This window comes from Chlorella variabilis (genome assembly GCF_000147415.1).
Source record: "Chlorella variabilis unplaced genomic scaffold CHLNCscaffold_26, whole genome shotgun sequence".
NCBI lineage: Eukaryota > Viridiplantae > Chlorophyta > Trebouxiophyceae > Chlorellales > Chlorellaceae > Chlorella > Chlorella variabilis.
Genome location: NW_005435062.1, coordinates 433,987 through 449,305, shown reverse-complemented (window position 1 = coordinate 449,305; position 15,319 = coordinate 433,987). Strand labels below are relative to the sequence as shown.

Below are 15,319 nucleotides of genomic sequence, written 5' to 3'. Positions count from 1 at the left end.
AATATCGAATTGGCAAGCATCTTACATTGTTTTTGCAAGCATCTTGCATTTTTTGTGGAGTCATGCCAAGTACTCGTAGCCATGCTCCACGCGCTGCAAATATTCTCTGTCGATCAGTGACTCTATGCGCTTCTTCACATCTGCCTGCATCACAATAAAGGCAACTTTTGGTGGTAAAAGTCATCAAACAATGCATTGTGCTCCCGCTGCGGTCAGCTGGTGAGCAAACGCCCCTGCAAGCATCTCTGCTGCTCACCTGCCCCGTGGGGAAGCGCAGCTGCGAGGCCAGCTCGCCCAGGAGTAGGTTGTGGCTGAGCGACTTGCGCATCTTCATGATGCGCACAATGGCAGCGTCTATCTGATGGAAGCGGTCCTGCAGCACCTGCTCGTTGGTCTTCTTGCTGTCCTCATCGCTGTCACTGCAGGTGACAATTTGAATTGTGTGCCTTTGAGTACCTGCGCTGATGCAATGGAAGTAGGTTTGGTGGCGATAGTGCGCCACAACGTCAAGCCCGGCACTCACTGCATCTGCAGGTTGTTGATCTTAACACGGAAGAGCCGTGAGGTGTAGGCCTCATTGAACTTGAACACATCCTGGGGGCCGATTTCAGCGCTGGCCGGCTCCTTGCGCAGCACCCTGCAGGAACACACACATAACACTGTTGAGTAGAGATCCATCACAAATGCGGTGCAAGTAGGAATCATTGGAAGTTGTTGGGAATAATCGCAGTGGTATACACGTCGCCCCACCCCACCCACACCATCACCACCCTCACTTTTCTTTCGCCAACGACAAGCTGGCCAGAGTGCGCCGCAGCTCGCTATCTTCCAATTTGAGAGCTGCCTGAATTTCGCTAAACGTCAGCTGCTCGCTCTCATTGAACAGCAGCAGAACGGTGGCCTGCGTTGTCAGAATAGTTGTAGTGAAAAAGGTCCAGCCGTGCCTGTATTTCGAGACGCACCGCAGCATTTGTCATGCACGCACCTGGTGCAACGATGCCTGCAGCTCTTTCACTCCCATCGGGAACTGCGCTCGCACTACGCAGTTGCTAGAGGTGCTGTGCCATGCCAGCTTTCGACCGCCGTGCTTTGAAAGATAGTATTCTGCAAACTCCTGCAGACGAGCATGGGTAGCAAAGATAAAAAAGCACATATTGCATACACAGGAAACAGCCAGGTCGTTGTAGAAACACAGGTTGCTCCTGAGCACCGACCTTCTGAGCCCGAACCAGCTCAGTCGGCAGCAGACAGTCAAAAGCACGGTAGCTGGGCCAGAAGCCGCTGGTGAGGACCAGCACATTCATGTCCACAATGCTCCCTGGCTTCGCTGCAATGTAATGCTTGAAGCCGGACATGATATCGCTTGAGATCTCAATATCCTGATAACACAATATAGGAGCAGCGGACCTAGTCAAAAGAAATAGAACATGGATACCAAATCGCAGGGCATCCCAACATACCTTGAGCATCCCTTCTAGCTGGTTTGTGAACTGGGGTCCACATTCTGCCTTGATCTTTGATATGCACAGCTTCTCCGCATCCATGCTGGCACTCCGGCCCATGAGCAGCCGGCGCGACATGATACGCTTGAAATACGCGGCGAAGATGTCCTTGCCCTGGTGAATGGAATGGGGCCCACAAAGGACACATGTGAGTGATTATGTACAGCTCCAGGCGCTCAGCGAGTGGGCGGGACTGGGCCCGACTATCTGCGGGCAGACAGACCCTGCCTGACGCCCAGCAGCTCAGCGGGGGCGAGGCAGCAGGGTGAAAGGGGCATCAGGGGAAAACCGAGGTTGACAGGCCCTTCCCTTTCACCTGGACGTAGCGGAACAGCGCCAGCGCCGCATCCAACACTTCCTCCAGGCTGCTTTCCTGTGCCCCCGCCTTGCTGCCGCGCCGCAGAATGCTGTCCAAATACCTAGCTATCAGCTCGGCTGGCTTGTCTGTGCGGGAATTCAAGCAGGCCTCGAACCCTGCAGTTGCCACAGGCAAGTATGTGCTGGCAAGTATGTGCAGATGTTTGCCTCTGCCTCCGTTACCTTGGAGTGTGCATACACATTCCAAAAGCATTCCAATCCATTGACGCTCACCCTCCTTCAGTGCCTGGGCAAACTCGGCATGGTTGGCGAAGCTGTTGCGTAGAACAGACAGCATGTCCGCACGGAACTTCAGCATGCGCGACACCATCTCCTCCTCCTACAGAGCAAAGCAGAACGGCCACCCATCACGTAACGGAATCAAATGGATCAATTTTGATATTGGAAAGCCAACAAAGCATGTGCATCGACCACTCTATCCGGCCAACCCACCTTGTGCTCATCCATCACCACAGCAGACCCAGCAGTCCTGATGTAATCGCGGAAAACAAGCCGCAGCCCTTGCAATGCGCCTATTCGAGCGCACATGCTGCACAAGAAAAGTGCAGCAAGGCTTGCTGTTTGCAGATGGGCATTTTAATGTGTGGGCAAAACACATAAAAATGGCCGTGAACCGCTCCTTTCACTTGTTGCCTCTGTCATCACATTTCCAACCAACCTGTATAGCCGTCCAAGGTCCTGCTCCTGGCAGGACGCCAGCAGCCGCATGCTGCTGTCTAAGATGCTGCTCATGTGCGCCTCCAGCAGGCATTGGTCGAGAATGTCTTTCAGCGGTTTACGAAGTGCGAACCCCAGATACGCCTCGCAGCGGTTGAACTCTTCTGCCAGCCGCCGCTCACAGTGCACAAGGTAGGCGGCAAGCTCCAGCTCCTGCGGCAGGAAGGGAGGTGGCAAGCAGATCCGCCTGGTGTTAGTGCAACTGCATTCAAGATCATCCCTGCCATCGGGGGTCAAAAGTTCTCACAGCGACCCGATGTGTCGCAAAATGTGCAGCAGGCAAAGCCAGCAGCGTAAATGTGAAATGCACCCCCACCACATGCCCTGCCGCACATTAATCAAACTGCTTCCTTCGCGGTTGTAGTACTGTATGGCACTGCTGAGCAGCATGTCGCGTGCCCCATCCTCGTACAGCCGCAGATTGGTGAGCATGGCCACTGTGTGCTTGAGCAGGTAACGGTTGACTGCCTCGCCGCTGCGTTCCGCCTCTACAAGCTGCAGCATGCTATCCACTATTCGCTGGTGCACCTGTGCAAGGCATCGCAGGTAGCTGTGTAAAAGGTTGGAGAAGCGGCAGACAGGCATGGCATTGAACCATGAGCCTCGAGAAGATGCAGCATTCAAGTGCAAACCGCAAGACAAAGTCCAGAAAGTGCAATGCATGGCGGGCAACAGAGATTCCACCGCCCTCCCGCACATGTGGCAGCGCCTGCAGCTGGCAGCGCAGCTGATGCAGGCCCAGCTGGAACACGTTGAGCGTCCCGGGGTTGCTGACCACATAGGCACGGTCCAGGTACAGAAACACCTGCCTGCAAGGCAAGAGCAGGGCGATGCAGAGTGGGTGGTTGAATGGGCTGCGGGCAGAGTGCCACCAGTGCACTGGCGTGGCTGCCGTAGGCAGTGCTACTGGCCTGATCAGGTCGAGGTGGTGGGAATAGTGCTCCCACAGGGCCACAAGCCGCTGCAGAAAGGTGGTGGTGTCCAGCGCCAGGTGCGACGCCAGTGCCGCCACTTCTGCCGCCGCACAGCTGCCGAACTCGTCGCCCAGCAGGGCGTGCAGCGCAGGACCCTGCTGCGCCTCCACTTGCGTCTGCACGCTGCTGAACAGCTCCTCCAAGCTGAACACCTCTAGAGTGCGCTGCGTATTGTTGGAGCGAGCCTGAATAGCCCTGACGGCCGCCCGGAGGTGGTCCCTCTGTTTGTCATTTTCGGGGTGCGTGATCGAAGGAGCCTCCCTGAGCTTCACCACGAGCTTCTTGGGCCCGCCTGACTTCGGACCCATCAATGCTATAACCGATCGGAGGGCGTGTGGGAGGGTGGCAAAATCGCATGAAGGAGGCTGCTCGCCGAGGCGTTCTGTACCTTCTCATGTACCTTGCGTGCCGGCCCTCTCGATTTTATGCCCCTCTTCACGCAGAACTTGAGCCACTAACGAGCGCGCCTGTCGGCGTGTTGACCAGGTCACCGCCCCCGCCTCCGCCCCCGCACTTGCGCACTGCGATGGACGACTCGCTGGCACCCATAGCGCTGCTGATTGACTCGCTTCGTTCTCAGGATCCCTCGCAGCGCCTCACCTCGGTGAAGAAACTCGCTGTGATCAGCAAGGCCCTCGGTAAGGCACCGCGGTCTCCAGCGGCCACCACCGCCACCAACACGGGGGTTGACCACGCGCCCGCCCGCCGCCCTTTGCCTGCCGTTGCGCGACCCCCCCCCCCCCCCGCCCACACACACACCCGCCCTGCCCGCCTCTAGGCGAGGAGCGCACGCGCAGGGAGCTGATCCCTTTTGTCAATGAGAGTGTGGATGACGAAGATGAGGTTCTGCTGGCGCTGGCTGAGGAGCTAGGCGAGTTTGTGCCACTGGTGGGCGGTGCGCAGTATGCGCACTTCCTTTTGGCGCCGCTCGAGGCTCTGGCCACGGTGGACGAGACAGTGGTGCGGGAGCGCTCCGTGGCCTCCATCTGCAGCATCACTGCGCAGATGCCGGCGGGCAGTGTGCAAGAGCACCTGCTGCCCCTGCTCCAGGTGGGTTGAGCCGGGGGCCGGCGTGACAAAGCAGCTGTGCTGTCAAACCTTGGGCTGTAGAGGCTTGCCCACGCGCCACGTCGTGAACATGTCATGCTGCAGAGGTTGGCCGGCAGGGAATGGCCAGCACGAGTGTCGGCCTGCAAGCTGTTTGCCACGGCATATCCACCAGCACAGGTGCAGAGCTGTTGCCCGCTGTCAGCCACACGCCACCTTCAGCCATTTTGGTCTGCATCATCTGTTGTCAGGGATGCAATATGTCTGCCTGCAACCGGCTTGGCATGTCAGTCAAGCTGCACATGTTTGTGGCGGTTGCAGGAGCAAAACCGTGTCGAGCTTCGGGCAGCATTCCTTAAACTGTGCCACGATGAGACACCCATGGTCCGGCGAGCAGCAGCACAGGTATTGCGCATGGCTTTATGACATCCACGCCTGCCTTGGCCCGGTTTTGTGGAAAGCATTGCAATTAGTGATTGCGAATTAATTGTATGCTGGGTCGACCTGGGTTGCAGGCACTGGCGCCTTTTTCAGAGATGCTGGAGCCGCAGCACATAAGGGAGGACATCCTTCCGGCGTTTGTGGATCTTACTCGAGATGACCAGGACAGCGTGCGGCTGATTGCAGGTAACCATGCCAGCCTCTTACATCTGCACCTTCTGTCTTTGGCAGATGAAAACCTTTCATTGCTTTGCTGCGCTGCTACATGCAGTGGAGGCAGCGGGGGCGCTGGCAAAGGTGCTGCCGCGGGAGGAGGTGGCAAACCCTGTGATGCCAGCAGTGGTGCAGTGTTCCCAGGACAAGTCCTGGCGCGTGCGGTACAACGCGGTGCAGCAGGTACGGTGTTTGTTGCGCATGCATGTGTTGTGTCAGGTGCAGCGACTGTTTGGCTGTGGCATGGCTCCTCACCAAGCTTCCATCATGCCTGTAGCTGCCAGCCCTTGCGGAAGCATTGGGGGCTGAGACTGCAAGCTCAGAGCTGCTGCCGCTCTACCTACAGCTGCTCAGGTGCAACCAATGCACTTGGCTGGCACACCGCATCAGTCCAACTAGCAGTGCGCCGTGCCTCCATGCCCCTTCATACGAGGCATTATAATTGTGATCTTCGCGCTCTTTGTGCAGAGACAATGAACCCGAAGTGCGCACAGCAGCAACCGGCAAACTGTCGGCATTCGCCAGGCTCCTCCCTGTGGCTGACGTCACCAGCCAGGTGTGCTGGGTGATGGCTGGGCTTGCCAGATATGGTGGTCACCGGTGGAACAAGCTGCGTCTTTCACTGCGAACGACCCACTGATGGTATGCACTTGTCTTTGCAGCTGCTGCCCCGCGTCAAGGATATTGGCGGCGATGCCAACCAGCTGGTGCGGTCAGCCCTGGCGACGGTGGTCATGGAGCTGGCGCCCATCCTGGGCAAGGTGACTTGACTCGCCCTGCGCTTGATCACCAGTGTCTGGCGCCAGGCGCGCTCCCACACAGCCATGAATACTGGCGCTGGATCAGCCTTCGCCCTGACCTGCCCCTGGCGCTGCTCGACGCAGGGCGACACAGTGGAGCAGTTGCTGCCGTTATTCCTAAGCCTGCTGAAGGATGACTGGCCGGATGTCCGGCTGGCCATCATTGGCAAGCTGCAGGCCGTCAATCAGGTACCTCATATGTCGTCTCTGCGCTGCTTTTACCGACTTGCCTGGCGCAGGTGCAGGCCCCGCATTGCATTGACTTCCGCAGCAAGCTACTATCCCTGGTGCAGGTGATTGGCATCGAGCTGCTGGCGCAGACGCTGCTGCCAGCGGTGGAGGACCTTGCAACCGACAAGCACTGGCGCGTGCGGCAGGCAATCATTGAGCATACACCGATGCTTGCGACACAGGTGGGTGTGTTTATTTGTGTTCTGACTGTCGCTCTGCTGGCACTCGGCTATGCTCGGACTTCCTCTCGATTTTCCTTTCAGATCCCCAATACCCCCCCCACACACACACCACCCCCTGGTCCTGGCACCGCCGCAGCTAGGGGCTGAGCTCTTCCAGCAGAAGCTGGGACGACAGTGCATGCTTTGGCTGCAGGTACGCAGTGGGGCTGCCAGCGCGGCATTTTGTTCATTTTTTGCTTCCTCCTGCACTTGCAGGTGCATCCTCCTGCATATCCTCCTGCAAAGTGGATAGCACCCACCGCTGTCTTTGTTGTGCAGGACCCTGTGTACAGCATCAGGGAGGCGGCCATTCAGGTGCTGCAAGCAGTGGGCAAAGAGTTTGGACCAGACTGGGCGCGCGAGCACATTGTGCCCCAGGTGGGTGGCCGTGCGTGTGTGTTTTCAGCAGCAGTGTTATTTTTGTGTTTTCTTCCGTTACCTGGCTTGCCGTTGCCTGCTGCAGGTCCTGGCCCTGATGAACAGCGACAACTACCTGCACCGCATGACAGTGTTGAGTGCCATCGGCGCCCTGGCGGGGTCGGTGCACAAGGACGTGGTGCACAACAGCATGCTTCCCGCCGTGGTGGCCTGCTCCAAGGTGTGGGATTGCCAGGGCGGGCCTCTTCGGCCGTTGCTGCGTGCCCTGCATTGCATTGCGACCCCTCTTGTGCCTGCCCTTGCAGGACCGCGTGCCCAACGTGAAGTTCAATGCCGCCAAGATCCTGCAGCAGCTGGCGACGCTGTCCGACCCCCCCGCCATCAGCCAGACAATTCGCCCTTGTCTGGCGGAGCTTAGCACAGACAAGGACAGCGACGTGAGGTTCTTTGCTCAGAACGCTCTGGCGGTGTGCGGGGGACCATAACCCTGCCCACCGGGTGTGCGGCAATCACAGTTATCCGTCATCCCAACCATGCCCTCTACAAAACATCTTCATTCCGTTGCCGCGGGTGCCTTGAAGTAAAAAATTCATGAACGCAAAGCTGCTGCTGCTGGGGCGGCGGCTGCTGCTGCTGCGGCGGCGGCGGCGGCGGCGGCGGCGGCGGCGGCACGTCCACGCTGCTCGTTTTCTCATTCCTATGGAATTGGAATCTAACGTGAATGCTCACAGACAGGGCTCAATTTGTTAATAGATAGATGAGATGGAAGTGATGATGTGGCCAGAGTGCTGCGTCGTTGATTCAGCCCTCACAACCCACATCCGGCACCTCCCGACTCCTCTTCTTCTCAGGAGGAGCACAGACTGTCCCCAAGCTCGTTGGCCACGCCCCCGCGGCCCTCGACCAGATACGATGCTCGGAGTGGTGTGTGGCGCTGAGAGGCGCTGCTGCCAGGAGCCCGCTGTCACGCTGAATTGCGCTGGCTTGATTGCTGCTGTTGATTGGTGGGGCAAGGCACTGGAGGCTGAGGCGATTTGGGCTGCGTGCCCCTACCCACCTCCCCCACTCAGGCAGGAAAGGGACCCTCCCCTCCTCCCTGTCACCGCAGGCAGTTCGTGCCCCTTCTGTGGTGCTCACCACGGGCAGCCGCTGCCAGCGCCGCCCCGGCGCACCGGCTTTGCCGACTCGCCGCCGCCACCTTACCGTCCGCAAGGCTGCTTCTGCGGTTGATGTGGGCCTGGCTCCCTGCCCGCCCCAGGTGGGCCAGCTGAGTGACGATCAGCGCCAGGAGCTGGCCAAGCAGTTTGGCTTCAGGTGAGGGGCGCCACAACTGATGTGGCGCAACCGCAGCCAACGCCAATGCCAGTTTGCGCTCTGCAAACTGCAGCTCAGCGAGGCCTGTCGCTGCAGGTCCATCGGTAAGGAGCTGCCCAACGACGTGACGCTGCAGGACATCATCAAGACCATGCCACCGGAGGTGCATGGGTGATTGCACTGGGCCTCCCACACCCTGCTCCCAGCCTTGCAGCCCGCTCTGCCTCAACCCCGGCATCGCCTCACCTCGGCAAGCCTGTTGGCCGCGCAGGTGTTTGAGCTGAACATGTGGAAGGCTTGGTCGGCGGTGTTTGTTGCGGTGACCTCCTTTGCAGCCTCGCTGTACCTCATTTCCATCTGCCCCGCCCCACTGCTGCCGTTTGCCTGGGCCCTGTCTGGCACCGCCATGACTGGGGTGAGTCGCCGCCGCTGGCGCCAGCTGGCAGCAGGCAGCGCATGGGGGGCCTACATTGCAAAATGAGTTGCCATGCACACCATTGGCAACTCTGGGCTTCACTTTCCATGTGTGCCTACGCCGGCCCCCGCCGCCGCAGTGGTTTGTGGTCGGCCACGACTGCGGCCACCGTTCCTTCAGCAAGAACAAGCTGGTGGAGGACATTGTGGGCACCCTTATGTTCATGCCGCTCATCTATCCCTTTGAGCCCTGGCGCATCAAGCACAACCAGCACCACGCGCACACCAACAAGTGAGCGCCTTGGTGTGTGGTTGCACGACGCGCTCCCTCTGGCGCCCATTATCGAGCGCCCGCTGTCTACCTCTCTGAACCCTGCACGCGCCCTGCACTGCCCCGCTACTGCTCCGCGTGCAGGCTGGTGGAGGACACCGCTTGGCACCCAGTGCAGCGGGAGGTGATGGAGAAGTGGAGCCCGGTTGAGCGCTTCCTGTACAAAACCTTCCTGGGCAGCCCACTCAAGCTGTGGGCATCCGTCGGCCACTGGGCGATCTGGCACTTCGACTTGAACAAGTGAGGGCAGCGCGCCGACCGGACTGGCCTCGCTGTCATCCTCGCTGCTCATTTGTGGTGCATCGCTGCTCCGCCTTGAGCGCAGGTACACTGAGCAGCAGAGGCCACGCGTGCTCACCAGCCTGGCGGCGGTGGGCCTCTTCATGGCTGTGGGCTGGCCACTCATTGTGTACTACACCGGCTGGCTAGGCCTGGTCAAGTTTTGGCTCATGCCCTGGCTGGGCTACCACTTCTGGATGAGTGAGTGCGCATGCTTTTTGCTCAAATAGGAAGTTGCATCCCCCTGCCGGCACCGGGCCTTTGGCAAATGGCATGTCCGCACTTCCACCGCCCTGCAGGCACCTTCACCGTGGTGCACCACACCGCGCCGCACATCCCCTTCAAGCCCGCTAGCGAGTGGAACGCGGCCAAGGCGCAGTTGTCGGGCACCGTGCACTGCGACTACCCGCGGGTGCGTGCAGGGGTGGCGCTGGGCTTTCAGCAGCTGTCCAGGCCCGCAGGCAGAGCGGGGGCAGTGCTGCACGTGCCCACCATCAGCCGAACCACCCCTGACGGCAGGTGCTGACTGCTGGCGTGGCGGCCGCCGCTGCCGAGTGCTGCAGTGGGTGGAGTTCCTGTGCTTTGACATCAACGTGCACGTGCCACACCACGTGATGTCCAAGATCCCTTGGTACAACCTGCGGGCGGCCACTGACAGCCTGCGCCAGGTGAGCTGCTTGCGCGTGCGTGCACGCTTGCCCGCAGCGATCTTGCTCTGGCCCCACCCCCTGGCGCCGAACCAGGAAATTTGCTGAAGGAGCGAGTGTGCTCGGCCTGCAGAACTGGGGCGAGTACATGACGGAGTGCTCACTCAACCCACGCATGCTCAAGGTGGGCGGGGTGTTGCAGCGCTGCATATCAAGCCTGGAAGCATCACTCTCCGCTGTTTTCTGCCATGCACAAGCCCTCGATGTCTTCTCGCCTTGCTGTCTTCTCGCCTGCAGTACATCTTCACGCACTGCCACGTGTATGACGAGGAGCGGAACTATGTGCCGTTTGACTACAAGGTACGGCCGTGGCTGCCGCCGGATGTGGATGGATTGCCTGCTACCTGTTGTTCCAAGCATGGCATCTGCCATCACATTCTGGAGCCCCCGACCGCCCCTGGATGCAGGAGGAGGAGCCCTTCTTCGCGGCGCAGCGGCGGATTCTGCCAGAGAACATGTGAGGCCTGGACTCTACGGAGGACGTGTAACTGCCAATTCTTCTTCTTCTTGAGAGAGCGCATCAATTGATGTTCCCCAATCATACACTCGTATTGTAAAGTTGTTGAAAGGTGCAGCCAGGAGATTGGTGGTGGTGCCGCCTACTGCCTGAGCGGGCATTTGCTGCGAAATCTCTATCAATGATAGACATCAAGCCGGAAAGCACACAGGCTGGGTGGTTTCTGGAAGGTGCAGGTAGGGCCGACAGCAAGTTTCAAGTTTGTTGCACGGTCGCGGACAGAACAAGAAGATGATACCCTCACATTAAATGATCAGCCACACAGTTTGAGTTGCAGAGCAGACGAGGCTTGACGTCCCACTCATCACCTGGATCTAAGTCGCCCGACCTCCTTGGGCACCGCTTCGGCGTCCACGGGCCTTTCATATCTGGGAGCGCGCAGCAGAGATGGCGAAGAGCAAGGTGAGGGGTGGGGCTCTTAAGATGCAGCAGAAGCATGATGCGGTCGAGACTGACGTGCGGCGAGTGCTGACATACACTCGGACATCTGCAGCCGGCAAGCGGCTCAAACCGGCAGCGGCTCGCGCGCCTCAAAATACCACACCGGCCGCAGCAGCGGTGGTGCCGCCGCCTGCGCCAGGGCGCCGCGCGTGCCTCTGCTTTTGCCAACAGTTGCCTGCTCTCACCCTTGCTTTGCAGAATCACACGTGAGTTCCCCGACGCTTACATACATACAACTTCCATGCGTTTGCACTGGAGGTTGCACGCCAGTGCGACCTCAGCAATGCGGCCGAGTAGCTGCTTCTTGGGGGACCACAGCAACACGCAGCAGAGTTTGTTGCGTCTTACTTGCTTGCGCCACCTCCTCTGTATGCAGGGCGCACAACCAGAGCCGCAAGGCGCATCGGTGTGTGACCCTGTGCTTGCAGACCTGGCTGTGTTTTGTGTTGTAGCGTGCTCCGTGTTGCATGGCCTCCCGCCTATGGCCTCCGTGGGGACCTGTCTGGGGACCTGCACCTTGCTACATTTCTATGCTGCTGCCTGTCTGCAGGAACGGCATCAAGAAGCCGCAGCGCCAGCGGTATGCCAGCCGCAAGGGGTGAGCAGTTGGCGGGAGTGTAGCTCGGTGCCGTGGAACAAGAGTCTCTGCATGTGTGTGGTGCTTCTCTGCGCATGGGCCTGAGGTACCCCCTCCCTTCCTGCCATGCAGCATGGATCCCAAGTTCCTGCGCAACCAGCGTTTCGCGAAGAAGCACAATGCCCAGGCAGAGAAGTAGTTGTCCGGGCTTGTGTCAAAGCGTGTAACACGAGCTACGCTCGCATCCCACAAAAGAATAGAAATAGAGGTGGAACATGTTGTGGTGTGTTTACATTGGGGGTACTCTTGCCAAGAGCAGCGTCAGGAATACTGCGGCCTGAATACAGCGAAGCAGTATTATAAGCAGTTTCAGAGAGCGGGCCGACCCAAACGCCAGATTCTGTTGGTGCCATTCGCCCAAATGGCACGCATCAGAACCGCATGGAAGCAAGGGAGGCAGTATATAGTTGAGACGTCTCCACAAATGACCTCAAAAAACTGACAGAGCAAAAAGAAATCAAATGAAATGTCGGGTGGTACTAGTCGGCATCCTGGCTACATCCTTGCTCGCAGCAGGGCTGCTGGCAGCGACACCAGCTTGCGCCACTTTGGCACATATGCCCGCTGCGTGAAGTTGTTGTAGTCGTTGGCCTCTATTGCGTCCAAAATTTGGCGGTACAGGACGAGCGCCGTCCTACACATCAAGAGCACGCAGCCCAGTTGATTTTTGCCTCAGCTCTGTTGATCAGGCTTAGGGAATGAGCAAGGGAGCGTATGTTTTGCTGAATGAACACCATGGCGCACGGCAAGGGGCATGGCAGGCTGCCCCAAGGTGCACACCAGACAGGCCACCGCGCTTCGGCATCAAGCAGGTTCACGCCGGCTTCTGCCTCGGCAAAGATCTGCACACAGACTTGGGGGGGCACACAACGCGCAGGGTCGGTCCATAAGAGCAGAAGAGGTCGCCTGCAGGGGATGGCTCAGTTCTCAACAAGATGGCTGCAACCTGGCCTTGTGAACAAAACAATGGTAACATTGCAAAGCACCTGCCGCGCACGCGCTATCTGAAACTGCATGAAAGCCCGCCAGCGATCATCAATACGCCCAGTGCTCGCTGCAAAGAGTGTGCCATTTAGCACCTGCAAGTGTCAATGCCCAAGACTTAAGTTACGCGGATGGAGGCCGCAAAGTGACGACCGAGGCGAATTAGGGGTTCGCTGCACGTGTTGCAGCACATCAAAGGCCTGCATGACTGCAGCACGCTGCCAAGAGCCATCGAGGTGTTGCACACCTCCTCCTCCCGAATCTTAAAGGCCGCGAGCTCCTCCAGCGGAATGTAGATGCGGTTGCGCTGCGAGGCATCCTCTCCAACGTCACGCAAGATGTTGGTCAGCTGGTTGGCCGTGCCTAGCGCCAGTGCAGCGCGATACACATTCTCTAATGGCCCCTGCAGACCAGATGGGCATTACCGTGTTGAAGGAAAACACAAAGAAAGTACTGTGTCACAGTGTGCAGTTTTGGATGCGGCAGCCCCAGAGGTGGCTGGCCTGGTGGCGCGGCAGCCCGCAGCGGCACCCGCCTTGTACGACTTGTCCACGCCCATTACCGGCACGCTCATGAGCGCCACGGCGCCGGCCACGCGGTAGCAGTAGTCGTACAGCTCATCGTAAGTTTCATACCTGCAGGTGCGGCGCAGCCAGCAAGGCGTGAGGGCTGGGCTGGCGCATGGCGCGATTCCACCCAGATCATTGCGGCTCGGAGCACCAGCACCAACCGCTCACCGCGACTTCACGAGATCCATGCGCATACCACCAATCATGTCCCTGCAAGCAGCAGCGCAGCAAAGCTGCATGATCACTTGCCACAGCGTCATGCGTGTTCACAGAAGCTCCTGAAGACAACCTGAACTCACCGAAAGGGCTGAATGTGGACGGGGAAGCGAGAGATGGTGTCTGTGAGTGCTGCATCCAGCGCATCATAGGGTCGGCCCTCAAATAGCGCGTCGAGCCGGTTCTCCCAACGATCCAGGGCCTGCAGCCATGCAGGCAGGCACGGTTGAGGCTATGGACTGTCTGCCAGGCGTCCAGCTGATCACCTCAGCTAGTGTGGCATCGCCGCTTGCGGCCAGACCGCCAACTCACAGCAGGCGTGATGCGCGACGCGTTGGGGCCATCCACCAGCTCATCTGTGCGCCTGCGGCCCAGCAGCAGCAAGGTTGATCCAGCCCCCCAAGGGCAGCGCGGCAGTGCAACGGAAACGCCAAGCCGGGTGCTGCGGAATCACCCTCACCGGCACCACACGTAGATGGCCCAAATGGCTTTGGCCTGCTCTGGAGTCATCAGCTGCGTGCCCAGGAAGAACGTCTTGGCATACTCGCTCGTCACCTCCCCACATCTACAAGCAAGCAGCAAAAAAGAGCAATCCACTACGGGTCGGTGACCACCGCGCAGGAGGTTGTCTAACCACCAACACTGGAGGGAGGAAGGCGCGCATACAGCTGTGAACCTTTCTGCATTCCCAGCCAGGACTTTGGGCAGGCAAGAGTGCGGAGCTGCAGGGGCGCAAGGGCAGGCGGCGGTGGCCGCACAGCCCCGCTGCACCAACCTGTCGTAGGCTTGCAGCAGCTCCAGGCCCTGCCACTGCTGGCTCACGCGGCGCTGGCTCTCCCCCCAGGACTCGTGCAGCCCTATCTGGAGCCAGAGTGCACGCTCCTCCACCTCCCTGCCGCTCAGCACCTTGCTGGCCAGCGGCTGCACGGCGCCTACTGCAGTTGTTTGAGTGGTGCTCTGCTGCGCCACCGCTTGCAGGCAAGAGCCCCGCTTGCCCACTCGAGCGGCTGGTGGCCGGTGTGAGAAGGGCTGGCCAGCCACAGAAACCGTGCATGCTGGCCACATTGCAAAGTGTGCGTTGACACATCGCCTCTCCGAGCATGAGCCTTACGGCGGAGAGGAGGATTGGGCACTACATTTCGCAGTACAGCGAAGAGAATTGTCCCTGCTCTCTGGATCTTTCAACTGTATAGCCCTTCTGGATCTTTCAACTGTATAGCCGTATTACATTACAGTAGGAGACGCCAGCATGCATGCAGCACTCGGGACACCTCGTGGCCAGAGGGCGCAACTCACAGAGCAGCCTTCTCCTTCAGCTTCTGGTCCGACACATACTCCTCCTCCTGAAGCAGGTAACAAGGTGCAGGAAAAGCAGGTCGCGGGGTGAAGGCAGCATGGGAGCCCAGGCAGCATGGGAGCCCAGGCCACTGCCTGACGAGTGCCATGTGCAAATCCATGCAGGCTGTCCCTCGGAAACAGCTTACTGCCCCACCTGCAGTCCTTTTCAAGGCACGACCCCCACCCTCTTCTCCTCCTACCCGTGACACACACCTTTGGAGCCAGCACGGTGACGACGTCGGGCAGCGGGGTGCGCGGGCCAACCTTTCCGGTGGGGTCCCACTCCTTCATGATCCGCACCTTGATGCCCAGCACGCCCTGGAGAGGCAGGGAGGAGGGAGACGGGGGGAAAGGACCAACGCGTGTGACAGCACAGCCAGTGCGCCAACGCCATCGCAACCGGGCATCAAGGCGGAGACGACAGGCAGCGCGGCGCCACTGCCCACGCGCCCCTGGCTCGGGCCCCCCCCTCTCTCCTGCCTCCGCCTACCTGGCGCAGCAAGACGTGGCGGGTGGCGGAGTCGATGTACTCGTGCACTGGGTTGCCGCTGGACACCATGTAGCCGTCCTTGAACTTCATGCTCTTGGCGCGCTGTGCGCGCAGCTTGCCGGACACAATCACCTCGCAGCCCTTGGCGCCTGCGGGGGAGTGGGGGGGGGTCTGGCAGGC

The 15,319-nt window shown here is 59.5% G+C and overlaps 5 protein-coding genes across 5 annotated transcripts in view; 2 read left to right on the top strand and 3 right to left on the bottom strand.

Moving 5' to 3' along the window:
- Nucleotides 1-6: 6 nt before the first annotated feature.
- CHLNCDRAFT_32941 (hypothetical protein) lies at nucleotides 7-3,873 on the bottom strand. The gene is made up of 14 exons (XM_005843837.1): nucleotides 3,509-3,873; nucleotides 3,295-3,406; nucleotides 2,931-3,125; nucleotides 2,539-2,750; nucleotides 2,313-2,409; nucleotides 2,094-2,199; nucleotides 1,819-1,976; nucleotides 1,461-1,616; nucleotides 1,215-1,379; nucleotides 986-1,114; nucleotides 777-901; nucleotides 524-637; nucleotides 257-419; nucleotides 7-144 (listed from the first exon to the last, which is right to left on the bottom strand). The coding sequence occupies exons 3-14, from the start codon at nucleotides 3,099-3,101 to the stop codon at nucleotides 61-63; spliced, it is 1,680 nt and encodes a 559-aa protein (XP_005843899.1). The 5' UTR covers nucleotides 3,102-3,125; nucleotides 3,295-3,406; nucleotides 3,509-3,873; the 3' UTR covers nucleotides 7-60.
- A 224-nt stretch (nucleotides 3,874-4,097) lies between these two features.
- Nucleotides 4,098-7,662, top strand: CHLNCDRAFT_32938 (hypothetical protein; the record flags this gene model as incomplete). Its single annotated transcript, XM_005843899.1, has 15 exons — nucleotides 4,098-4,209; nucleotides 4,350-4,621; nucleotides 4,724-4,798; nucleotides 4,940-5,023; nucleotides 5,134-5,245; nucleotides 5,331-5,455; nucleotides 5,550-5,626; nucleotides 5,741-5,828; nucleotides 5,935-6,033; nucleotides 6,157-6,261; nucleotides 6,366-6,485; nucleotides 6,622-6,678; nucleotides 6,804-6,902; nucleotides 6,988-7,122; nucleotides 7,208-7,662. 15 exons carry the CDS (start codon nucleotides 4,098-4,100, stop codon nucleotides 7,385-7,387), a joined length of 1,740 nt encoding a protein of 579 aa, XP_005843961.1. The 3' UTR covers nucleotides 7,388-7,662.
- A 130-nt stretch (nucleotides 7,663-7,792) lies between these two features.
- On the top strand, nucleotides 7,793-10,511 carry CHLNCDRAFT_37265 (hypothetical protein). The gene is made up of 12 exons (XM_005843898.1): nucleotides 7,793-7,826; nucleotides 8,011-8,216; nucleotides 8,313-8,379; nucleotides 8,488-8,631; nucleotides 8,771-8,922; nucleotides 9,046-9,201; nucleotides 9,287-9,441; nucleotides 9,540-9,652; nucleotides 9,804-9,908; nucleotides 10,021-10,071; nucleotides 10,185-10,247; nucleotides 10,355-10,511. Exons 1-12 carry the CDS (start codon nucleotides 7,815-7,817, stop codon nucleotides 10,406-10,408), a joined length of 1,278 nt encoding a protein of 425 aa, XP_005843960.1. The 5' UTR covers nucleotides 7,793-7,814; the 3' UTR covers nucleotides 10,409-10,511.
- A 1,526-nt stretch (nucleotides 10,512-12,037) lies between these two features.
- PSY (hypothetical protein) lies at nucleotides 12,038-14,376 on the bottom strand (the record flags this gene model as incomplete). The annotated part of the gene is made up of 10 exons (XM_005843836.1): nucleotides 12,038-12,176; nucleotides 12,323-12,384; nucleotides 12,529-12,621; nucleotides 12,774-12,919; nucleotides 13,058-13,161; nucleotides 13,264-13,305; nucleotides 13,395-13,513; nucleotides 13,624-13,675; nucleotides 13,772-13,876; nucleotides 14,087-14,376. The coding sequence occupies 10 exons, from the start codon at nucleotides 14,374-14,376 to the stop codon at nucleotides 12,038-12,040; spliced, it is 1,152 nt and encodes a 383-aa protein (XP_005843898.1).
- A 134-nt stretch (nucleotides 14,377-14,510) lies between these two features.
- Nucleotides 14,511-15,319, bottom strand: part of CHLNCDRAFT_59796 (hypothetical protein) — a 2,078-nt gene continuing 1,269 nt past the window's right edge. Inside the window, exons 6-8 of the mRNA XM_005843835.1 lie at nucleotides 15,140-15,288; nucleotides 14,863-14,967; nucleotides 14,511-14,654 (exon numbers count right to left, since the gene is read on the bottom strand). Coding sequence (XP_005843897.1) covers nucleotides 14,604-14,654; nucleotides 14,863-14,967; nucleotides 15,140-15,288 — 305 coding nt within the window. The 3' untranslated portion in view covers nucleotides 14,511-14,603. The remainder of the gene's footprint in view (nucleotides 14,655-14,862; nucleotides 14,968-15,139; nucleotides 15,289-15,319) is intronic.

What these genes read in the sequence shown, in the direction of transcription:
- CHLNCDRAFT_32941 (XM_005843837.1), bottom strand. Translation starts at nt 3,101, where the DNA reads ATGCTGCAGCTTGTAGAGGCGGAACGCAGCGGCGAGGCAGTCAACCGT. An exon ending in TTGTCGTTGGCGAAAGAAAA is followed by an intron (nt 638 to 776) that starts GTGAGGGTGGTG and finishes GTGTTCCTGCAG; the next exon opens with GGTGCTGCGCAAGGAGCCGG. An exon ending in TGCGCTTCCCCACGGGGCAG is followed by an intron (nt 145 to 256) that starts GTGAGCAGCAGA and finishes ATTGTGATGCAG; the next exon opens with GCAGATGTGAAGAAGCGCAT.
- CHLNCDRAFT_37265 (XM_005843898.1), top strand. An exon ending in TGGCACTTCGACTTGAACAA is followed by an intron (nt 9,202 to 9,286) that starts GTGAGGGCAGCG and finishes CCTTGAGCGCAG; the next exon opens with GTACACTGAGCAGCAGAGGC. An exon ending in TGCACTGCGACTACCCGCGG is followed by an intron (nt 9,653 to 9,803) that starts GTGCGTGCAGGG and finishes CGAGTGCTGCAG; the next exon opens with TGGGTGGAGTTCCTGTGCTT.